The 26,336-nt window shown below is 38.0% G+C and overlaps 1 protein-coding gene across 4 annotated transcripts in view; it reads right to left on the reverse strand.

Annotated features, from left to right (window-relative positions):
- The window catches only part of PLD1 (phospholipase D1), a 208,444-nt gene that overhangs the window by 20,383 nt on the left and 161,725 nt on the right, over positions 1-26,336 (reverse strand). For all 4 annotated transcript variants that reach the window (XR_009054227.1, XM_057738033.1, XM_057738034.1 and 1 more), the window contains 3 exons: positions 20,068-20,181; positions 17,650-17,699; positions 7,547-7,681 (listed from right to left, as the gene is read on the reverse strand). Coding sequence is in view for 3 of the 4 variants with exons in the window: in XM_057738033.1 (XP_057594016.1) it covers positions 7,547-7,681; positions 17,650-17,699; positions 20,068-20,181 (299 nt within the window). In the remaining variant the exon portion in view is untranslated. The remainder of the gene's footprint in view (positions 1-7,546; positions 7,682-17,649; positions 17,700-20,067; positions 20,182-26,336) is intronic.

The raw sequence follows: 26,336 nt of genomic DNA on the forward strand, positions 1-26,336 counted from the left end.
CACCCCACTTACATCAATGGACAGATCATCCAAACAGAAAATAAATAAAGACACACAAGCTTTAAAGGACACATTAGACCATCTCGACTTCATTGATATTTATAGGACATTCCATCCAAAAACAACAGAATACACTTTCTTCTCAAGTGCACACGGAACATTTTCCAGGATAGATCACATCTTGGGTCACAAATCAAACCTCGGCAAATTCAAGAAAATTGAAATCATATCAAGCATCTTCTCAGACCACAATGCCATGAGACTAGATATCAATTACAGGAAAAAAACTGCAAAAAATACAAACACATGGAGGCTAAACAATTCACTCTTAAACAACCAAGAAATCAATAAAGAAATCAAAGAGGAAATCAAAAAATATCTAGAAACAAACGACAACAAAAACGCAACAACCCAAAACCTATGTGACGCAGCAAAAGCAGTTCTAAGAGGGAAGTATATAGCAATACAGTCCTACCTTAAGAAACAAGAAAATGATCGAATAAACAACCTAAACTTACACCTCAAACAATTAGAAAAAGAAGAACAAAGAAACCCCAAAGTGAGCAGAAGGAAAGAAATCATGAAGATCAGAGCAGAAATAAATGAAAAAGAAAGGAAGGAAGCCATAGCAAAAATTAATAAAACTAAAAGCTGGTTCTTTGAGAAGATTAACAAAATTGATAAACCATTAGCCAGACTCATCAAGAAAAAAAGGGAGAAGATGCAAATCAACAGAATTAGAAATGACAAAGGAGAAGTAACAACGGACACCGCAGAAATACAAAAGATCATGAGAGACTACTACAAGCAACTATATGCCAATAAATTGGATAACCTGGAAGAAATGGATACATTCTTAGAAACATACAATCTTCCAAGACTGAACCAGGAAGAAATAGAAACCATGAACAGACCAATCACAAGTACGGAAATTGAGGCAGTGATTAAAAATCTCCCAACACACAAAAGCCCAGGACCACATGGGTTCACAGGCGAATTCTATCAAACATTTAGAGAAGAGCTAACACCTATCCTTCTCAAACTCTTCCAAAATATCACAGAAGGCAGAACACTCCCAAACTCATTCTATGAGGCCACCATCACCCTGATACCAAAACCAGGCAAAGATGTCACAAAAAAAGAAAATTACAGACCAATATCACTGATGAATATAGATGCAAAAATCCTCAACAAAATACTGGCTAACAGAATCCAACAGCACATTAAAAAAAACATACACCATGATCAAGTGGGGTTTATCCCTGGGATGCAAGGATTCTTCAATATACGCAAATCAATCAACATGATACATCATATCAACAAATTGAAGGATAAAAACCATATGCTCATCTCAATAGATGCAGAAAAAGCTTTTGACAAAGTTCAACATCCATTTATGATAAAAGCTCTCCAGAAAATGGGCATAGAAGGAAATTACCTCAACATAATAAAAGCCATATGAGAAACCAAAAGCCAACACCATTCTAAATGATGAAAAACTGAAAGAATTCCCTCTAAGAACAGGAACAAGACAAGGGTGTCCACTCTCACCATTATTAGTCAACATAGTTTTGGAAGTTTTAGCCACAGCAATCAGAGAAGAAAAAGAAATCAAAGGAATCCAAATTGGAAAAGAAGAAGTAAAATTGTCACTCTTTGCAGATGACATGATATTATACATAGAAAACCCTAAAGACTCTACCAGAAAACTGCTAGCACTAATTGATGAGTTTAGTAAAGTAGCAGGATACAAAATTAATGCACAGAAATCTGTTGCATTCCTATACACTAACAATGGAAGAGCAGAAAGAGAAATTAAGGAAACTCCCATTCACCATTGCAACAAAAAGAATAAAATACCTAGGAATAAACCTGCCTAAGGAGGCAAAAGATCTGTATGCAGAAAACTTTAAGGCGTTACTGAAAGAAATCAAAGACGACATAAACAGATGGAGGGACATACCATATTCTTGGATTGGAAGAATCAACATTGTGAAAATGACTGTACTACCCAAAGCAATTTACAGATTCAATGCAATCCCCATCAAATTACCAATGGCATTTTTCACAGAACTAGAGCAAGAAATCTTACGATTTGTATGGAAACGCAAAAGACCCCGAATAGCCAAAGCAATCTTGAGAAGGAAAAATGGAGTTGGTGGAATTAGGCTTCCTGACTTCAAACTATACTACAAGGCCATAGTGATCAAGACAGTATGGTACTGGCACAAAAATAGAAAGGAAGATCAATGGAATAGAATAGAGAACTCAGAAGTAAGCCCAACCACATATGGGCACCTTATCTTTGACAAAGGAGGCACGAGTATACAATGGAAAAAAGACAGCCTCTTCAATAAGTGGTGCTGGGAAAATTGGACAGCAACATGTAAAAGAATGAAATTAGAACACTTCCTAACACCATACACAAAAATAAACTCCAAATGGGTTAAAGACCTACATGTAAGGCCAGACACTATAAAACTCCTAGAGGAAAACATAGGCAGAACACTCTATGACATACATCAAAGCAAGATCCTTTTTGACCCACCTCTTAGAATAATGGAAATAAAATCAAGAATAAACAAATGGGACCTCATGAAACTTAAAAGCTTTTGCACAGCGAAAGAAACCATAAGCAAGACTAGAAGGCAACCCTCAGAATGGGAAAAAATAGTTGCCTATGAAACAACAGACAAAGGATTAACCTCCAAAATATACAAGCAGCTCATGCAGCTTAATACCAAAAAAGCAAATAATCCAATCCACAAATGGGTGGAAGACCTAAATAGACATTTCTCCAAAGAAGACATACAGATGGCCAACAAACACATGAAAAGATGCTCAACATCACTAATCATCAGAGAAATGCAAGTCAAAGCTACAATGAGGTATCACTTCACACTGATCAGAATGGCCATCATCACAAAATCTGGAAACAACAAATGTTGGAGAGGGTGTGGAGAAAAGGGAACTCTCCTGCACTGTTGGTGGGAATGTAAGTTGGTACAGCCACTATGGAAAACAATTTGGAGGTTCCTTAAAAAACTACAAATAGAACTACCATATGATCCAGTAATCCCACTACTGGGCATATACCCAAAGAAAACCATAATCCCAAAAGAAACATGTACCATAATGTTTATTGCAGCACTATTTACAATAGCCAGGACATGGAAGCAACCTAAATGCCCATCAACAAATGAATGGATACAGAAGATGTGGCATATATATACAATGGAATATTACTCAGCTATAAAAAGGGATGAGATGGAGCTATATGTCATGAGGTGGATAGACCTCGGTCTGTCATACAGAGTGAAGTAAGTCAGAAAGAGAAAGACAAATATTGTATGCTAACTCACATATATGGAATCTAAAAATGGTACTGATGAACTCAGTGACAAGAACAAGGACGCAAGTGCAGAGAATGGACTGGAGAACTCGAGGTTTGGGAGGGGGCAGGGGGTGAGGGGGAAGCTGAGACGAAGCGAGAGGGTCACACAGACATATGTATACTACCAACTGTAAAATAGATAGTCAGTGGGAAGTTGCTGTATAACAAAGGGAGTTGAACTCGAGGATGGAAGATGCCTTAGAGGCCTGGGACGGGGAGGGTGGGGGGGACTCGAGGGAGGGTGGGGGGGGGAGTTGAGGGAGGGAGGGAATACGGGGATATGTGTATAAAAACAGATGATTGAACTTGGTGTACCCCCAAAAAATAATAAATAAAAAAGTAAAATTAAAAAAAAAATAGGGAAAGTATCCTGGATTATCCAGGTGGTCCTAATATATAATCACAAGCATCTTCAAAAGTAAAGGGGATTCAGAGGGAGATGTGGTTACAGAAGAATGGGTTGACACTTTGAGAATTTTCAGAGAGATGTAACGTTGCTACCTTCAAAGATGGAAGAAGGGGACCATGAGCCAAGGAACGTGGGCAGCCTCTAGACACTGGAAAAGGCAAGGAAAGGATTCTCCTTTAGAGCTTCCAGAAGGGAACACAGCCCTGCTGACACCCTGATTTTAGTCCAGTGAGACCCATTTGCATTTTCTAACCTACAGAACTGTTAGATAATAAATTTGTGCTGTTATAAACCACTAAGTTTGTGGTCATTTGTTACAGCAGTAATAGACAACTAATATGCCAACTCTACTCTGTTTTAGCCTATTTGTTTTAAAGGAAAACCGATTCTTCGATTGAGCCCCAGTGGGCTACTCGGTACTTTCTACCCGCTTGTGTTCCCTGTGCCTCTGGCTGGGGAGTTCTCAGCTTGACAGCACAGCAGCAACACCTAGGAAGCTTTCAAAAGATACTGGTGCCAAAACAAAAATAAAAAGCAAAAAAACCTTGATGCCTGGGTCCCAAACCAGACCAATTAATCAGAATTTCTGGAAGTAGGAACCAAGCATTAGTATTATCCCCTAATACCACTCTATCCCTTTATCCATCAACTAATCCATCTTTTGGTGGGGGTGGATCTATTTGAAAGTAAATTGCAGACATGAATAAACTTCCTCCGAAATGATAGTTTCATTTTTATGAACTCAAACTCATCTCTATTCAAAACTGTTCAGTGGTGACAGTGAAAACATTTTAGGTGCTGACTGAGTGGAGATAGGACCCCTATCAGAGTGATGGAAATATTCTGTATCTTGTTCTGGGTGGTAGTTACATGAATCCAAACATATGTGAATATTCACTAAGCTATACACTTAAGGTTTGTGCAATTTACTATATATACTACCTTACTTAAAAAAGAATAGTCCACCAAAAAAAAAAAAAAAATCCAGCAGGCAATTCTAAGGCAGCCAGGGTCGAGACCCATGGGACTAGATCAAGTGTAATCACTCTTTACTGGGGTGGCCTTTCAACTACAGACTCTCATCAGCCACTCTGGAGCCTGCCCTTTCAGCTCTGATATCCATTCCCTCTCTGTAGTTTCCCTCATATGGCTCCCCCCTCACTGTCTCTGGATCTTTTGTTCTGGTTCATCAATATCCATCCCGATGTTTCCGGTGTTTGGTGGAAAGGGTACCTGCCTCCTGTAGGCCACGACCTGTGTAGGGCAGCGGCACTGTGTAACCATGTTTTGTATCCCTCTATTGTGTTATGCAGTAGATTAGTGAACACTAAAAAAGATCATTTGACTTAGTCAACAGGATAGACTTAAATTCTACTTAAAGATAGCTTTATTTTGTTTAGGAAAGCAAATGTTAGTTCGGTTAAGCGCCAACAAGATGAATTAGAAAACTGGACATGGTCACAGACTTTAGGACCAACAGGGCCACCAGGGACGAGAGATAATTAAAGGTTTACACAAAAGAGATCTCAATGTGAGAAACCAAGTATTTCCTTGTGAGGAAAAAAAAATGAGGATAAACCATTAGTCATTTTTCTTATGTCAATTATTCAATAATTCTGGCGTAAGTCTGCCATGTTAGAAAATTTAATAACAGGTTGCTTTAACTCCCTTTAAGCTCTTAACTACTTGCTTAACGCCTGTAAAATATTCTAACCTAACTTCTCAAGCTCCTCTTTGAGAATTGGAAACACTGTTCTCTGTGCTATGAACTTAGGCCAGATGTCTGAGAGCAGCAGCAAGCCTGCTTCTCCTCGAGTTTCCACTGAGATAAAAAGAACAAAAGTACCTGTGGATTTTCCATGCGGGACATCTGTTCTGCCCTTGGGGAAGAAGAAAAAGAAATCAGCCCCTAAAGACTAGCAAGTGAGACGTCTTCATGCTCCCAAGGCCACATCTTCAGTTTCAAGAAAGTAGGTAAGAACTATGTGCAAAACGGATCAATTATTGCTAGTCTAAATAAATTGTAGCCTTTGAGGGGTCAGAGACCTTTCAGAAAGTAAGTTAGTTAAAAAAACTCTACAAATCTATTTAACTGTTAGCCCACGTACTGAAAACTACTTTGCATTTATACTTGACGTAAAGCAGCTTGAAAGTCAAAATGACCTTTAAAAGGAAAATATTTACATCTGTCAGTTTTTATTTCAAGAGTTCTGAAGAGATCACCTGAATTTTATCTGGCTTTGTTTGTTTGTTTTTCCATTTCAGCAAACGTCGATGTTTTTCCTTTCCTTCCTGTCATTGCCAAATTTAATATAAAAATATTCTGAGATTGGCTTCTGAAGAGCAAGGCCAGAATAGCTTGGGGGAAATAAGAGAAAACATGTTTATTGGGAGAAGTAGGAGAGGAAATAAATCCTTAAAGAGCTTTGATCCTTATTGAGCAAGAGAATGAAAGACAAGATATTTTTCTTAAATGCCCTGGATAAGTATTAAAAGAATATGTGTGTGTGTGTGTGTGTGTGTGTGTGTGTGTACACGTATATATGTGTATCACCACACTGCGGTCCAAACATTTTCTGGCTTCAGAACTACTTTTTCTTTCTCTTCAAATCATGTTCCAGATAAGGCAGTCTCATTACTCCTAGGTATGATTTTTTTTTCTTTTCCCAGTGGAGGATAGACATGGAAAAGGCATATTTCCTGCCAAAATATCGCAAAACACTTCACGACACTTAGTTTCTTAAAGAATAGGTAAATATCTTATTATAGCTGAGAAACTACATTTTATTTGAAACGGATGAGTGGAATTCCCAATAGTGGGACACAGCAGATCTCTAAGTAACATCCCCCAACCCTTGTCAATTCATTTATCTGGCTGGTTGTTAATACTCTGTTTCTCCACCTGGCCTTTCAGGGTTTGTGTAACATGATATTAGAAGGCAAACCCATTCAATGATGGGAAAATGAAGCTTTCCAGGTGCATAAAAGAATGAAGCTGCAAATCCACTCCTCTGGGCAAATCGATCTAATCTGGGTAGAATGTACAACCAGCAACTCTCCCGAACCTGTCAGTGGCGGCGAGGACGGTAGGAACAGACTGCAGACCTTAGTCTAGGACGACATCATATCATGACCACACAATTTCCACCTCACCACCACCCCTGCCCTGCCCCACACACCAACAAAGCTGATCTCCTCTGCGTTCTGATTAATAACATCCAAAACATCGACTCCAGGGGAAAAATGGTAAGCATGCAGGCAGCAATATTTTAATATCCTTCCAATCCTGACTCTTGCGAAAGTTCAGATCTGTGGTAATGGTTAGGTGGATGTGGTGTGAGCACATACAAATTACCACAAGGTACTCATTTGTGACGCATTTCCCTCCCCACATCTCACCCCTCCCATCCCTGAAATCTAAGTACTTGGATTCAAAATAAAACTAAGGGAATAGTAAAGAATTAATGAGAGCAGGCCGATCACTGCACTGCTGGGTTAAACTACTGTCTCTGGACACTATAATTTACACGATAGCCATTTAATTGCCCGGTGCCTCTGTTACTTCATAGAGAAAAACAGGGATTAGAAAGGACATAAGCGAAAAGGATTGCTTCAGAAATGCTGTAGATAACCGTGTGACTGTCCCTCTCAACTGCAAAGGAAGCTTCAGACGAATAAAAAAAGATTTTTGCATAAGGTAAAGTCAACTAACAAAGGAACACAACTGGAGACCAAGTACTTACCAATAATAACAGTGTTATCGTCAGCAATTAGCAACTTGCTGTGGACATAGATGAGCTCAGTGACTAGGCTTCCCTCAAGCTCCGCATGTGTTCTAAGACCACAGAAGGATATGTAATTTATCCACTGATTGCCGACTGTAAATTAAACAAGAAATCACTAAAATTAATATGACCAAGCTCAACAAGGCACCTGAAATTTTACTGTCTTTCAAAACAAATATACTACTTAAACAGGTTAAGAATAGATTGTATAACATGTGTGTATGTGTGTGTGTATAATTTCAGAATATATCTAGGATCTATTTTTGCTTTCTGAAGAGTTTTACTGTTACTATGAATGGAGATACAATTTTAAAATGTCATATTGAAGTGATTTCTATGAATTCCTTATGCTGAGATAATCCAAAAATAAATTCAAATATGAACATTTTATTTCCATGATTTGATGAGTAACTACTGAAGAGTGATAATTAAAGTATAGCTGCGGGGACTTCCCTGGGGGCCCAGTGGTTGAGAATCCGCCTGCCAATGCAACTAAGCCCGTGCGCCACAACTACTGAAGCCCGAGTGCCTAGAGCCCGTGCTCCCACAACAAGAGAAGCCCCCGCACCACAATGAAGAGTAGCCCCTGCTCGTCACAACTAGAGAAAGCCCACACACAGCAATGAAGACCCAAAGCAGCCACAAAACAAAAAGTCTAAAAAAAAAATAAAGTATAGCTGCAGTAGATAACCCAAGATTTCAGTGTGACATTTGCATCTGTTTTGGTTGACACCTGCTGCTGTTTAAATCAGATGCAGGATGTGAGCCCAAACTACGTGATATACACATATTTTGTAGCATATTCAGTGCAAAGCAGCAGTTAAATTTTACAGACTTTGGTAAGTAAAAATGTTGGCAATTAAACAACACTCCTTCTAAATCATTAAAATTAGGAAAGAGTCCTAAGCACATTTGACTTCGGAGAATTTTCTTCAGAGCAAGCAGTACCAGGTTTGTACTTTAGAATGTTGCCCTCTCATCATGTGCGTGTCGTTTATGTGATAAGAAGAAATGCATTCCATATCTAACCAACCCATAATCATTATCCTGGCGCAAGTGTTAGTCACAAAATTTTATGGTCCCTCTCCCACACAGCAGTTGTCCTGGATAAGCAAAGTCTGATACTGAGAATAAATGGAGTGGAACCAAACCATCACAGATTCTTTTAAAAAGAGAATACAAATTTTTAAAAGAGAATCCGAAGCATACTAAGAACCAATGGTAGTTCATGTTTCATTGACTGAAGTTTCCATGTACTACTGATGTTTTCTACTTTACTGCTGATGTTACTCAGTGAATCTACTAAATTTAGGTATATTGGAAAGAAATTTGTTCATAGGTAATATACAGAGCTTCCTCCATTTACAGATAACCCTTCCCATATTTGATATTAACACACTATAGAGTCTGCATAATTAAAACTGTGCAGAAGTGGTACATAAATAGCCAAACCAGTGAATGGAATAGAAAGAAGTCCGGAAATAGACGCAAGTAGATATGCAAATTTTGCATATGGTAAAGGCTGCATATCTCAATAAAGGGCTTTTTATGTAAAGGAGCAGGATTTTTAAATAAAAGGTGCTAGTACGATTGAATAATTATTTGAAAAAGATAAAACTTAAAAATTATATATATTCCTCCCAGCAATCATAAAAACTCCAGATAACTCAGATATGAAAATGTAAGCATATGAAACCATACAGGTGTTAGAAGAAAACAGGGTGAATTCCTGGTAACCTGAGTGTAGAGAAGGCTTATAACTATATAGAGCCAATAAAAGAAAAGATCACTAACACTGGCTAAATTAAAAAAAAAACATATTTGTATGACACAAAATACAACAAGCAAAAACAAAAGACAGGGAGAAAATATTTGCATTATATATTACAGATAAATAGCTAAGAGTCTGAACATATACAGAACTCAATACCTGAAGGGAGAAAAAGATCAAAGTCTTGACAGAAAAATAGCCAAAAGACATGAACAGAATTTGTACACACAAAAAGATACATTTGAAAAGATATTCAGGGGCTTCCCTGGTGGCGCAGTGGTTAAGAATCCGCCTGCCAATACAGGGGACACAGGTTTGATCCCTGGTCTGGGAAGATCCCACATGCCGCAGAGCAACTAAGCCTGTGAGCCACAACTACTGAGCCCACGTGCCACAACTACTGAAGCCCTTGCGCCTAGAGCCGGTGCTCCACAACAAGAGAAGCCACCACACTGAGAAGCCTGTGCACTGCAACAAAGAGTAGACCCTGCTTACCACAACTGGAGAAAGCCCATGTGCAGCAACGAAGACCCAATGCAGCCAATAAATAAATAAACAAGTAAATCAAAAAAAAAAAGAAAAAAGATATTCATTCTCACGCATAATAATAGAAATGTAAGTTAAAACCACAGTGAGAAACCATTTTTTAACCTATGAGATTGGCCTAAAAAAAAAAAAAAGTAAGATAACACATTCTATTGGTGAGACTGGGTTGAAGCAAGGTCTCTCTTACATTGGTAGTAAGAATGCAAATTGATACAAACTTGGAGGGGAATTGGCAACATCTAACAAAACCACCTATGTGTTTACCTACTGACCTAGCAGTCCCATTCTAGAAACTTATCCTAAATACACACTTTCAACAAATAAGAACATATATGCACGGTTATCAACTGCAAACACCTAAATGCTCATACAGGGGAGAATGATTGAATTAACTCTGACAAATCTCTACATGGAATACCATGCAGAGGTAAAAAGGAATGAAGGTCTCTATGACCTGATATGGAGTGATTTCCAAGATGTAGTGTTAAATGAAAAAACAAATGCACAAGAGAATATGCTGTAGCTATTCTTGTGAAAGAGATGGGAGAAATAAGAAAATATACATGTATCTGCTCATTTGTACAAAAAGATTCACCAGTGGGTGAATGTTTGATAAGAAGTGGGATATTTACTATACAGACTCAAAGCGCTTTCCCACAGAATATTTAATTACAAAGGGAAAATGGTAATTTTATAGTGGAGAAAACTGGCAGATCCCACCTTCCCTAAGTGATCACAGTTCATACAAACAGTGATGGGGCAAATGGACATCATGGTGTATGAAGGGCCCATCACTTCTGCGATGTCCCTGCTGAAAACCCATAACCTGAATCTAATCACAAGGAAACAAGGGATATACTCAAATTGAAAGCTATTCTACAAAAAGAACTGTACTCTTCAAAACTACCAGGATTATAAGAACCCCCCCCCCAAAAAAAAAAACCCAAAAAACCACCAAAAACCGACTAAGGGATTATTTCAGATGAAAGGAAAATAAATACACATAACAACTAAATGCAACACACATTGTTGATTGAATCCTGGGCCTTAAAAAAAACTATCGCCCCCCCCCCCCCGCCCCACCTTTTGCTATAAAGGACATTAATCAGTAAGACAACTGGCAACATTTCAATAAGGTCTACAAACAAGATAATAGTATAATATCAATGTTAATGTCATTGATTTCTATAGTGAACCACAGCTGCTTTAAAAATGTCCTGCTTTTTCAGAAACACACATATATTTAGGAGTAAGTGAGCATCACGGCTGTAACTTCTTATCAAATGGTTCGGAGGGGAAAAAACCTATCATTTACCTATCTATCTATCTATCTATCTATCTATCTATCTATCTATCTATCATCTATCTATCATCTATCTGGAGAGAATAATAAAGCAAAGAAAGCAAAATATTAACTTGGGAAATCAGGATGAAGGGTATATGTCAGTTCTGGAAATTCTTCTGTAACTTTGAAATTATTCAAAAATATAATTTTTAAAGTTTAATGATACTGACTGGCTGTTAGCAGCCTGAAGACTTAAGACGTAATAACTTGTAATTTCCTAAGGTACAGATTTGCGCCTTTGCACAGCAGGTCTGGAGAGTCTCAGCAACACACCAATTAGTGGGCGAGCCTCAGAGCCCACAGTCCATACCTACTCCCATTCATCCTTGCTACAAAATAACTCTTATGAAGTGGTAAAAATCTTTATTTCTCTATGAAAAACGCCTTTAAGAAGAAAGCTAAGGGTGAGTACCTGTCACAAGGACCAAAAGAAAGAAAAAGGTTCCAAGCCAGAAAGTGGACATTTTGATGGATTCAAGTGTGGCCTGTCAAATGAGGTGAATGGAACCACCACATGCTCCAGTGAGAGGAAGAAAAAGCACATCGAGGAATTACTTTGGCCAGTACAGTCGTCCCTCAGTATCTGCAGGGTACTGGTTCCAAAACCCCTGAGGATAACAAAATCTGCCCTACTCAAGTCCCTTATATAACATGGTACAGTATATGCATATGATCTATGCACATCCTCCCGTTCACTTTAAACCATCTCTTGATAACTTATAATACCTAATACAATGTAAATACTATGCGAATAGTTGCCTTCTCATGGCAAATCCAAGTATTGCCTTTTGGAATTTTCTGGGGGGATTTTTTATATTGTTTTGTTTTGTTTTCCTTTTCAAATATTTTCGATCTGCGGTTGGTTGAATGCTTGGATGGGGAACCTGCAGATACAGAAGGCTGACTGTACTTTATTCTGTGAAGGAAACTGCCTCAACGAGTAACAAAGTTGGTGATGTTAACTTGTGGTGTGAGGATATACTGAAACAGCGCCTTCTGAAGAAAATATGAGAAATCCAGGGGCATGACAGGTATTAGAAGCAATAGATAGAAAAGAATCATGGGGTGGTTCCAACTTAGAGGTATGTGAGAATCTGGAGGTTTATATAGGCCCCCAAGACATATCTGTTATGAACATTAGTGCATATATATCAACAGCTCAAAAAATGAGAAATTTGATACAATAGACTCTATGTTTATAAGGACCCTGTGAAAGGACTTGAAGAGTTGTTACAGGCTTTTGCTGCTTAAACAAGCACTTCCTATATGTACATTTCTAATCCTGATTGAATACCTCTAGACCTGTGTTAAAGTATACTACATTGGCTGCTAAAATGGCATAATTCACAACAATTATAAAAATAATAAAGAAATGCTTTAAATTAAACATTAAGTCACTGAAGATTAGAATATCAGAAAATTATACACTAATCGCAGCTGATTTTCTTTTCAGGAATTTTAACATATTCACAGCAGCAGTTTTGTTATTTCTAAAGAATCGACACAGTAGAGAACTACAGTTTTCTATCCAATTAGAGATTAGCTAGTTCATGTATTTAAAACCCACTATACATGTACTAAAACAAAACCAACAATACAACATTGTACCTCAAAAAGGGGCATTATGTAATTAATCTGTTCTTCCATGTTTAGAGTATGAACATCTTCCCCACTGAGATGCCTGGTTTTGATTTGTTCCCAGGGTACTTGGAACTCTTTTCATAAGAGGGCTTAACATTGAAATTACTTCTTACGTTAAAATCCAATTTTTCCCCTGAATAGGCAAAGGCAGGACAAGGGTTCAGAGCCAAAGGAAATGCTTTATAATAAGCTCGGGACATTTTTACAGTTCAGGAACTAAATAATAGGCTTCTTCTGACTTTTTATTCTCCTATAACCTCACCTTTGCATTTTTATTAGCCACTGTCATTACTGAATGGCCTTCCTGATTTTGTTTTTAATCAGTATATCTTTTAGAACCTTACTCATTCACTATTACCTTCATTTTAAGCCATTAGAAAATAGAGAGAGGGTAATACTTTGCTAAATCTATGTCCTGGATAAAATTAGATACAACTTTTGAAAGTATTTATTATTGGTGATGTACATGTCTTATGTCCAAAGTGCCTTCTAAAAATTTTTAGATTGAGGAGACTATTAGTGAAAAATTATTGAATACCACACACCAATAGATAAAGTTTAAAATTATGTAGTCCTAAAAGCTTAATTCATTATTTTTAAAGCTTCCAAATTATTTAAAAATCCATATGCCACAAAATTTACCCCTTTAAAGCACGTAATTCAGTGTTTTTTAAAAGTATACTCACAAATCTGCATAATCATCACCACTATCCAATTTTAAGACATTTTAATTACTCTGAAAATAAATGCCATACCCATTAGAAGTCACTCCCCATTCTACTTTCTCCCCAGACCCTGGCCATGACTAATCTAATTTCCTGCCTCAATGGATTTGCCTATTAAAAACATTTAATAAAAATGGAATTATCTAATATTTGGCCTTTTGTGTCTTGCTTCTTTTCACATAGCATAATATTGACATTTTCAATCTTCATCCATGTTGTAGCATGGGACAGTACATTCCTTTTTATTTATTTATTTATTATTTTTTTAAGTTTATTTATTTATTTATTGGCTGTGTTGGGTCTTTTTTGCTGTGCACAGGCTTTCTTTAGTTGCGGTGAATGGGGGCTCCTCTTCACTGCGGTGCACAGACTCCTCACTGCGGTGGCTTCCCTTGTTGCAGAGCACGGGCTCTAGGCACATGGGCTTCAGTAGTTGCAGCACATGGGCTCAACAGTTGTGGCTCACGGGCTCCAGAGTGCAGGCTTAATAGTTGTGGGCTTAGTTGCTCCACAGTATATGGGATCTTCCTGGGGCAGGGCACGAACCTGTGCCCCCTGCATTGGCAGGCAGATTCCCAACCAGTGCGCCACTTAGGAAGTCTAACATTCCTTTTTAGATTTAAATAATATTCCATTGCATGGATATACACATTTTGTTCCTTCATTCACCCATTAATGGATACTTGAGTGTTTACACCTTTGGCTATTGTGAATAATGCTGCTAGACACATTCATGTGCAAGTTTTTGTGTGAACATATGTTTTCAATTCTCTTGGGTATAATCTATGGAGCAGAATTGCTGGGTTATATGGTAACTCTGTGTTTAACTTTTGGGGAACTACCAAACTGCTTTCTGAAGAGCCCACGCCATTTTGAATTCCCAGCAGCAACGTTTGAGGGATCCAATATCTTCATACTCTCATCATTATCTTTTTTATGTTTTAAATTATAGCCATCTTAGTAGATATGAAGTTGTATCTTGTGATTTTTATTTGAATTTCCCTAATGACTAATGATTTTGAGCATCTTTTTATATGCTTATTGGCCATTTATATATCTTCTTTGGAGAAAAGTCTGTTTAGATCCTTGGCCCATTTTTTAATTGGATTTTTTTTTATTGTTGATTTGTAAACGTTCTTTTGGATATTCAGGATATGAATCTCTTATCAGAGATATGATTTGCAAACATTTTCTCCTATTCTGCCATTTTTTTCTAGTTCCTTGATAGTGTACATTGTAGCACAGAAGCTTTTACATTTGATGAAATCCAACTTATCCATTTTTATATTTTTGTTATAAACCCAAGAAACCTGTGCTTAATCCAAGGTCATAATGCTTTTCGCCCATGTTTTCTTCTAAGAGTTTTGTAGTTTTGGCTTTTACATTTTAGGTCTTGATCGATTTTTTGTATATGGTGTAAGGTAGAGGTCCATCTTCATTCTTTTGCATGTGAATATACAGTTGGTCCATCACCATCTGTTGAAAAGACTATTCCTTTCTCCATTGAATTGTCCTGGAACCCTTGCTGAAATTCAAGTGACTACAATCATAAGAGTTTAGTTCTGGATTCTTAATTCTATTCCTGTGATCTATATGTCTGTCCTTATATCAGCACCACACTGGTTTTATTACTGTAGGTTTATAGCAAGTTCTGAAACTGGGAGCATGAGTCCTCCAATTTGTTCTTTTTCAAGATTGTTTTGGCCATTCTAAATGCCCTATTCATTTTTCTGCATTCTTTTTTCTTTCTGTTCCTTAGATTGGATAATCTCAGTTGACCCATCTTCAAGTTTGTTGATACATCTGCCTACTCCAATCTGCTCCTGAGTCCTCTAATGTACATTTCATTTCAGTTATTATACTTCCCAACTTCATAATTTATATTTTGTTATTTTTTTATAAAAAAATTAATAAACCTTTTAAATTAAAAAATTCTATTTTTTATATTCTCTATTTGGGGAGAGATTGTTTTTATAGTTCTTTTTAATTCTTTAGATTGGTTTCCTTTAGTCTTTTGAACACAGTTAAACTAGCCATTTTAAAGTCTTTTAAACTGTCAAACAGGTCAAATTATGACAATTCTCTGAGAATTGTTGGGAGATGGGAGCTTCAGACCCATTTGACTCCTTGCAGTGGCTTCTAGACTGCTAGTTTTCTTTCATGGTAATGGGGAGCTGGTTTTCAAGGCCACTGTGGAACTGAGGAGGGGGGATGGGCATATGGTAAATTAAAAAGCTTGGGGCTTCCCAGGTGGCGCAGTGGTCAAGACTCTGAGCTCCCTATGCAGTGGGCCTGGGTTTGAGCCCTGGTCAGGGAACTAGAGCCCACATGCATACTACAACCAAGAGTTTACATGCCACAACTAAGGAGACCATGTGCCACAACTCAGGAGCCTGCAAGCTGCAACTAAAGGAGCCTACCTGCCACAACTAAGGAGCCCATCTGCTGCAACTAAGACCTGGTGCAACCAAATAAACAAATAAATAATTTAAAAAAAATAAAAAATAAAAAAAATAAAAATAAAAAGCTTGCTGCTTTTACCAAGATTTTGCTGCCTTTCTTGAATACACAGATTGTTACATGCCCTTGGTTAATTTCTAGAGTTCTGAAAAAGTTGATTTTTGACAATTTTTGTTAGTGTTTTTGTTGTGTTTATGTAGGAGTGGATTTGAGGGGATTCTTACTATGTCATTCCTGCTAATGTCTTAATTCTCTTTTTAAGGAAAAATATATATACGTGGAAGGCCTAATTTTTTCTCCTCACATTCTGATACATCACCCAGAGCACCCCGTTTAGGAGGCTACCAGTGTAAAATAAAATTTTCAAAAACCTCGCTTGAGGTGTACAGCATACGTGAATGCCACACCACATGACTCTATATGATTGTGGTGGCTCCTCCTGACTTTTCAGACCTTCCTGTGGCAGCTCCACCCTCCTGATGAGTTGGGTTGAAACTTTTAGGATTATCTGACACTTCCCTTACTCTTCTGATCCCACATCCCCTCAAATGCTCCTTCACAGCCTTATTCATACATAACCTTTCTTTCCATTCCCAAGGCACCATTTTCTCTCACCTGCCATCAGTCAGTGAACTTTGATATAAACACCACTTTGATGAGTTCAGTCAGGGTTCAGAGGCATCCATCACCGTATCTTGTCTTTTTCTGGATAAAAATCTAGTCTTTTTAACGTGGCCTTCAAATTTTCACAATCTTAACCCAATAATGAACTACAGGTCAGACAAATTGGGTTCTTTCTTCAGTTTAGTTCTTGTGGAATTTTCTATACCTACTTTTCAGGGTATAAAAGATTATAGAGTACCTACTGTGTGCTAAACTTAGAGTCAGTTCACAGAAATATAGGTAAGTAAACCCATAGTTACAATGTAGTGTAGCTAAGAACTATGTGGAAGGATCAGTTAAGATATCTGAGAAAGTGCCTTTGAAAATATGAAGAATACCAGGAGTAAAAGGTATTACTGTAGTTTTTTTTCTTATTTACTTACCTCCAGTATAATACCCTCGAAGATTTAGTCAAGTGTTATGGTGGCAAAATGGTTATATAATCAGTTTTCCTCCCTAAATATGACAGTGTGTGAGAACCCTAGGACTTCTGCATCTGTAGGAGGCCACATATATATGTACTGACTGTGTCCTTGTCTTGAAAGCAGGGATAACACCTTCCTGCTTACTTCCCAGGACTGTGGTGAAGGATCACAGGAGAAGATAAGTGGTGGGATCATTTTGAAGTGGCTTACAAATCCCACTTCTTATCAAAACAATTATTACAAATAAATAAAAGCAAATCATAAAAATACTCTCTTTTTTAAAAAATCACTTATGCATCTCACACTGTGATGCCTTCATTTGAACATCTCTTTGGACAATTTAATGAGAATAAGTAATTTATTTCTGTTAAGCATTTTGTGGGCTACATTTTGTGAAGAGTTCTATAACCACACTGTGAAAACATTAATAATCACTGATATGTCACCAGAAACAACCATGCAGGAAAAGAAAAGCAGTTACTTACGCTCTGCTTTTAACTGTCCAAGGATGGAATTTTCTCCTCTGCACATGGTTCTGAACATATGTAAAGGAAAGAAAGAATTATAGAAGTTTCAAAGGAACCAATCCCAATTGCAGATATCTGTGCGGTAGAGTCCTAGCCCAAGTAAAATCAGAGCACGTGCTTTTATGAGAAGATGCTACATAGATTTTTTAAAAGCCAAGGGGAAAAAAAAAAAGAATGTCACTTTTGTGATGTTACTGATGAGACAAGTTGTTTTGAAGTGGGTAAGTGGAAAAGTTATAAAATTGATGTTAGATGTCAGAAAGAGATGCTGTTTTTAAAAGGTGGGTTATGAATGAGCTTTCCCTCTTAGAAAATGTGGTGACTGCAAAGATAAACTTAGAATGCCACAACAGATAAGAGTACTTACAAAATCATATTACTTTCAGAGGTGAAAAGGGCAAACTTGGCAGAGCAATTTTGGAATTAAAGAAACTATTATATCTGAGCTGTCTCTGTAAAGTCAGAAAACCCCTTGAAAGTGAAAAATATCGTCTCAAATAGGCGACTCTACCAACGATTTTGTTTCTCAAGGCTCTGATAATAGTAGATGAATTATAAAGACTGACAAAACAAAAAATTCTATGCTCCATCTGCTTGCTCTATGAAAGTAATTAAAAATACAGTTATGCCTGGGAAATGCTGATATTATTAAAGATGATGCCAGGAAAAAGAGATGTTTTTGCATAATAAAAGGTTATAGTTTTGGTTGTTGAACAAAAGCCAAGCGTGTTATTTCATTCAGTTGGTTCAAACCCAAGAAAATAGTCATAGAAAATAATTACAATTGACAATATTCCAAAAATAATACTAGGATGGCAAATGAAGTGGATAAAATCCAATTAAACATTATGTCAGTGCCTTAAATACTTGAAAAGCTTTATTTGTCATGTTATAAATCAGATAATATTAGAAATGGGCAAATCTTAAACCCAAGTGTATAGACCAAAGCACAAAGTTTTCTCATACTGTAACCAGGCAAAATTACCCCAGAAGAAACAAAATATCTTTACTTGAAACCCTGGCAGACAGAAAGATACAAGCTTAAAAAGTCAGAAAGAAAAAAAAGAAAAAAAAAAGTCAGAAAGAAGACGATTAAAAAAAAAATTTTCCACCACTCAAACCGTGCCTGGAGGACCTGAGATCCTGGGGGGAAATGCCTCTAGGGAGGGGGACCCAAGCAAGAGAGCATCTAAGTCCCTACCCCCAATTTGACCAAGGCCCCTGAACGCTTATCTGCTTTACACGTTGAGGGTTTGGGGCAAGACTTCATTTGTCCCTTCGCCACAAAAGAATTTGATTAGAAATTCAATTGTGGGAAACTACAGGTGGTTCTAAAAAACGGGATATTAAAAGTAAACATCCAGGTGCTAGTCCTTGCTTTGATTTATTAAGTATCATTCTGAGTCCAGCTCTTTTGTGTCTCAGGTCACAGAGTTTGTAACTGGAAGCTGGATTCATGCCAGGTCTGTCCATTTACCTCTTCCCTTCTAGCTAAGTGACTCAGAGAGAACATCGAGGGGGCCTTTCCATCACTTTCCACACCACCTCTCTACACCCACCCACCAGTTAGTACTTCTCAACCCCCTTTATAACCTTCCACTGGCCAAGTCTGAAGTCTCATGTGCCTTTTCGGGTGAAGATGGAAACTCTGCTTTTTGGAATACTGAGAACAGGACTTACTACTACTTTCCCTAAAATTTTCAGAAAAAGATGGTAGAGAAAACAATTAAAATTCCAGGAGACAGGAAAGAAACTTCACGCTTCACTTACTGGCAGAGATTATTATTACCAACTTTGTTGAAGGAGTGCTGCCTAAAAAAATCATAAACCAACATGCGAAAATCATACCATTTTAAGCATTTATTTTTTTTCTTTCACCTACTTACTGCAAAGAATATGGAAAGCTCAATAACTATTTGGTGGCTTAAAGATAATTTTAAAATTATCTTTAAAAATTAATTATATATAAAGGACTTCATATCTATATCTACATAAAGTCCTTGTCTCCATTTTTAATATATATTAATAAAAAGAGTAAAATATTAGTATTTTTATATTCATATATATTGTGTGATATATATCTCATAAATGGAGACAAGCACTCTGTATGTGATAGGCAATGAGAATAAAAGAGAGACTAATATTTTAGTTCTTTTATACCTGCCATGTGTCCTAGGCCTACCATTTATGATTTTAGGCTTTATTTGAATTTTATCAACTAGTAAACAGGCCAAGATTTAAAAGTAAAATAAAGAAAAGTGCCCATCTGTTCAATGCTCCACTGAACAGATGTGGAGAAACATTTCCGTTGCTTTCGCCAGCTTACATGCATGCCTAATTGAAAGCTGAAAACACAGGATTTTAGAACTTTGGCACCTGTAGTTGAAGTGCATAATTGCTTGTAGAGCATTTCCTCCACCGGTTGAAATGTCTCCTTCAAAACCTGGCAGAAGCGGTATCACAACATATACCCGGTATCTCTGGCTTTCCCTGCAAAAGTCAGATGTAGAGAGTTTCATCAAAAAAAAAAAAAAAAAGACACAATAACAGTTAAAAATGACAGTCAAGCAGTTTACAGGGTTTTGGAGACTGAGCAAATGGCTTCCTACAATACATTCTATCACATTCCAGGCTTTGGCAAGTAAGGGGGTGCTGTTGAATTGGAGGCCAGAAGCTGTTATCCAGGCTAACTGTTCACAACAACCTGAAAAATAAACTGAACTTGGCAGTAAAGTGGGAATTGTATCCACTATCTCTCTACAGCACAATCCTTCCTAGGACAAAATTCATTGTAAGAAAGCCTTGCTTGAATCCCATGGAAGGTGGAGGGGTTATAATAAAGTTTTGAAAAAGACATTATTCTAACCATTTTATGTATAACATGTTATAGCCACAGTACCTAGCTCAGAGTCCAGCAAACAGTAGGCATTCAGTTAGTAATTACTGACTAAATGAGTTCCCACAACCTTAATCTCAGGGGCAAAAACAGATACTGGACCCAGTATATTTTCCAATACAGAAATCATCATTGTTTAGAAATTCTGACTCATCTCAGAAAATTCTGCTTCAGATGCAAAATGTTACCCTGGGCCCATCAAGAATTTTGAGCGACTGATGTTGAGTTTTAAATCTCCTGCAGACATAACACAATTTTTCTTAGCCCTCTCTCCCAACTGATTAATAACAGCTTTTGAAAGAAAAGCCTTTGAGCTGCATTTGCTACTCAATGATGTAACAAACAGAAGAAGAAAGTGCGGCTCCTTACTTTGATCTGCATTCGGAAAGTCAGAAATTTGAATTATGTTCAAAGAGATATCGCCTCTTCGGAGGCTAGACTGTTAATGTCCTTATCTCTAGAACACACACAGGAAGAAGAGAAAGTCTGGAGATAACTGTGGTACACCTTGTGGTAGGAATCTCACTGGTTTATCTGAGAAGTCTACATTTACATGAAGATGCTGCTACAGGTTAATTTTCAAATCAGAACCTACGTAAACTTTTCATAATATTCATTTCTAAAGTGCCTTTCCTTCTTAACAACCACATTTTTCTTTCAGGCAAATATTATTACTGCTCTCAGAGGGGTCAGATTTCATGACTGAGGTCTCTGATGCCAACATACCATATCAGGGCACAGGGAAAGTTCGAGGCCGAAGCCATGGTCAACAGAACAGAGTCTGGAGGCCCTTGAGTGTAACTGCGGTGCTGAGAAATGAGGAATCTGAACTAGGGTGTTGTAATGACATGGATTAATCACTAGATGGCAAACACAGTTTGAGCTGGAAAAAAAACAATTTTTTTTTTTTTAAACAATATAAACTGTTAAAGTTTTCTGTTAGATAAGGGTATGAAACTCACATTCCCAGAAGGTAAATGGGATCGTGGGAAGAACAGAAATACCTAAGCTATTTCCCCACAGCCGGTATTTAAAAGTCCGAATGAATTTTACACCATCTGGCCTCAACTGCCTTTACAGAATCACCTTCAGTCTTGCTCTCCCACACTCCAGTGACCAGACACCACTGCCCTGTGCTCCGAGGTGCACCCCTACTAAGCCGGGTTAGCCAACCTAACTCATCTGCCCTCCGAGCCTGGATGCCCTTCTCTGCCTCTCAGGACCCCTCTTCTCCTTGCAGGTCCCATAACTGGCTCTTTCCAACAGGCCACCCTGGATGTGCCAGTCAAATTGGTTTGCTCCTGCCTGTGCACTCCCGCAGCACACAGCTGGGACACCTACTCAGCACCCTTTTTGCTTCACACAATAGTGACAGGTACATCTGCTGGCTAGGCCATGTGATAAACCCTTTTAGGTTGAAACACAGGACGTATGTCCACATATCTTTCTATCTTGGGCAGTGCGCAACAGAGGACCTTTTGTACTCAGTATGCAGCTGGTCCTATTTGCTCTGGGAGAACAGGGTCAGGCTGGAAGAATGTTTGTTTCTGGGAAGCCTCCGGTAGACAAGAGGTTAAATAGGATGTTTTTCTTTAAACTCGATTACATCTTATTTGAATTTTTTTTTATTGTGGTAAAGTATATGTAACATAAAATTTACCATTTTCACCATTTTTAAGTGTACCATTCAGTGTTATCAACTACCTTCGCGTGTTGTACAACCATCACGATCTCTATTTCCAAAACTTCTTCGCGAGCCCAAATAGCGACTCTGTGATAATTCAGCAGTAACTCCCCATTTCCCCTCCCTGTAACCTCTGGTAACCTCTAATCTACTTTCTGTCTCTAGGAATTTGCCTGGTCTAGATGTTTCAGCTAAGTGAAATCAAACAGTATTTGTCCTTTTGCGGCTGACTTATTTCACTTAGCAAAATATCCTCAAGAGTCATCCATGGTGCAGCATGTGTCAGAATTTCTTTCTTTCTGAAGGCTCAATAATATTCTGTTACACGTATAGATCACATTTGCACTGGCAACGTTTCCGCCTTTCTTTTTCTTTTTTTTTTTAAGCTCTTTATTGGAATATAATTGCTTTACACTGTTGTGCCAGCTTTTGAGGTACACCAAAATGAATCAGCTGTATGTATACACATATCCCCATATCCCCTCCCTCCTGCGACTCCCTCCCACCCTCCCTCTCCTGGCCCTCTAAGGCACCACCCCATCATGGAGTTGATCTCCCTTTGTTATACAGCAACTTCCCACTAGCTATTTCTTTTACAGTTGGTAGTGTATCTATGTCTATGCTACCTTCTCACTTCATCCCAGCTTCCCTTTCGCACCCCCCTCACCACCCAACCCTGTGAGGTGGATGGACCTAGAGACTGTCATACAGAGTGAAGTAAGCCAGAAAGAAAAAAACAAATACTGTATGCTAACTCATATATACGGAATCTAAAAGAATGGTACTGATGAACCCAGTGACAGGGCAAGAATAAGGATGCAGATCCGCCTTTTAGCTATTGTGAATAAGGCTAAAGTGGGTGTGGGCATATAGTATCTGAGTCCCCGTTTTCAGTTATTTTGGGTATATACCCAGGAATGGTGTTGCTGGGTCATATAGTTATTCTATGTTTAGCTTTTTGAGGAACTACCAAATAAACTTCATTTTCGAATGGATACTATATGCTCACAGTACAAACCTGCTCTTTCACAAATAGTCTATGAATTTATAAGCATAGATATGTATTCTCTCCTTCTACATAAAAGTTAGAGTACTGTAAACACTTTTCTGAATGTTATCTCTTTTTTGTAATTTATCAGTGTATCCCGGAAATTCTGTGATAACTGTACTTAGAGAGATGTCCATTTTTTAATGACAGTGGCAGTATTCCAAATCCATGCCCGAATACTTAAACCAGTTCTCTAATGGTGGGCACTGAATTGTTTCTAACTTTTTGCTTCTCCAAAATACCTATTTTGCTATGTGTGCTGACCCACATAAGTCTTTTTCACATTTGTTAGAAAAATCTTAGAAGTAGTATTGCTGGTCTCAAATACCAAGTGTTTGTAATTCTGTTTGGAAAAGATAGTTCCCTTTTATCCATATGCTTTATAAAAGCAAAAATGACTTCAAAATGTAGACATTGGGAAATATTCTACAAAAATCTTGTATGTTTAGATAAAACATTCTTACAAATTTAGTGTGTAGAAATCAGAAAATTCACATTTTCTTGTTCTTGGGACTCTGTTAGCTATATATCAAAATCTCTTTTCGTGTATGTGTGTGTGTGTGTGTGTGTGTTTTAAACACAAGGCGGTTCTTGAATTTCCTGAATAACGAAATTTTTAAACTGTTCAGCAAATTAGCAGAAATGACTTAGATTTTCACTGATGCAGAAAAAAAAAAGGGCTCTGGAATTTCAAACCATAAAATTGTGGCTAAGTTCAAGCCAATGAAGAGAAAATTCTACGTGCTAACCCGTCCAGTCTCCTTCCTTGATCCAGTCCCCAGAGAACAACAGCTCTTGGCTGCTGAGGATTCTAACCTCTTCCGAAACACTGCACCCTCACAATGTTGGGGTGGTGCAAATGATAGCAGTTAGCATAGGGCAAGAACCTGAGCCCCTTAATGTGCAGAATTATTTATGACCTTAAAAGCAGGAGAAGAGCTAGTGGGCACCAGGCCATCATGTAGGCAATCGCTCCATCCAGTTTAGTACAGAACAATTTTATAAAATTGCATTCTCAAGCTTTTTGTTAAAATAAGTTTTTCTTTCAAAACCCCCTAACTCTTACAATGGTGCTATGTATAATAGATAAAAATTGGAAATGTCCAATAATTGGGAGATGGTTAACGAAATTATGTTATAGTTACTCAATGGATGTAATTTCTTGCAGCCACTAAAATGACCACTACGATGACTTACTAGCAAAGTACTTCTGGTAGTGTGTTAAAATGGCCCTAATGCAAAATTACAATTACAAGACAATTATAGATGTGGCAGGCTGATACTATGAAATATTAAATAATATTTCCCCTTAAAAGTGTTAACATCCCCTCCCTGTGACTGGAGATATGAAGCAGGCATTGCTCCTAGGATGGTGCTCTCACAGAGGAACCAGGACACAAACATATCAGCTTCCTAGCTTTGGGGAAATGGGTAGAGATCCTTTGAGATGAGGTGGGAGTATAAATAAATAAGAGGGACTTCCCTGGTGGTCCAGTGGTTAAGAATCCGTGCGGGTTCAATCCCTGGTTGGGGAACTAAGATCCTACATGCTGCGTGGTGCGGCCAAAAAAATAAATTAGAAAAAGAAGAAGAAGAAGTGAGTCAGACTCAGTGCACGGACCCTCGACTGGCAGCAGTAGAGGAGAAGGGACAGAATAGGCTTAAGCCAGATCAATATCAAGTGCTAGAAGCCCCTTCCCTAAGATCCAGGGCCCCTTAACATCTATACCAAGGATGGGGGAGAGGAGGAAAGACCGGGGAGCACCCTGAAGGACTGAATATGGAGCAGAAATAATGAGAAATCACTGGATTTGGGCACATTTATCAAGAAGTGACTAAATTTCCTTCTATTGTGTGGAAATGGGACTTGAGACAGAAATCCAAGGGAGGTACAGGAAAAAGAAATAAATTACAACTCAGAAAATATAAGCCTGTATATTAATAGGGGCCAAAAAGAAAATAGGAAAATAAAAAGTAAATTGTTTAGGTGGTGAGAATGTGGGATCTTTAATATTTTTAATATCTGTGATTGCTGAAATGCTGCTGTCCCTTTGAAAACAGAGTCCTAATTCACCAAGGTAAATGGGTCCTAGCAGTGGCTTTCCTCTAGTTTCCCTCCTGGTTCTTCTCTCAGGTAGAACCCCTCCTCCTCCACCTCCTCCCTCAGGGTGGTGGGCAGTCAGGAGAAGAGGGGTCTTCTGCTTAGAGTGGGGTCTCAGGATCTATAAGAATCCCCCAAAGGAGCTCATTGTGCTTCTTCAGTGATGAGATGCTTTATTTTTTGAGAATTTGAGATTTATAGATCATATTTCACTACTATAAACTTCAAGAGCTGGTATAAATCCTCTCATTGTTGTAGATTTTGCAGCAGTGAACGCTGCCAGAAATAAGAAGAATTGTGGTTGGGCTTAGTGTTGTTTTGTGGAGAGAATTTTCTTCTACAGTGCTATCAGTTATGGGAGAATTGTATCTGTAGCTTCTCAGTGGTTTGGGACATAGCCCATTTTATTTTGTGTTTGGCAAATCCCTTTAAATGCAGTAAACCTTTCTGGGCTTCAGTTTTCTCATCTGTAAATGGAGTCAACAAAAATCACTGCTAGGCCACTAGAAATGCTGGTTCTATTTAACACTGACTTTGTATATTATACGTGAGACTTTTATAAATTATGACATTATATATTGTGCGTGTGCACACAAACACACACATCATTGTTTTTTATTGGTTATCGTTTGAAAACAGAAAGCTTTTAGATGTAAGAATGTTCAGGGTTAGCTCAGCATGTGTGACTTAGACATCACTCTGGACTTGATAACCTTCAGCAGACATGTCCCTCAATGTCCCCCCCAAATAAGACTCTACAAAATCTCTTATTAAACTATTCCCACTAAGGCCCAGCTGTTTTCATTCTCATTTTTAAAAAAGAGTCTCCCCCTTCCTTCCTCCTCTCTGCCAGGGCACATGCTCAGACTCCAAACGATTGCTGGCCTCTGCCCGGTCCTAATCTTTACTCTCTCTA

This window comes from Hippopotamus amphibius, chromosome 6 (genome assembly GCF_030028045.1).
Source record: "Hippopotamus amphibius kiboko isolate mHipAmp2 chromosome 6, mHipAmp2.hap2, whole genome shotgun sequence".
Classification (NCBI taxonomy): domain Eukaryota; kingdom Metazoa; phylum Chordata; class Mammalia; order Artiodactyla; family Hippopotamidae; genus Hippopotamus; species Hippopotamus amphibius.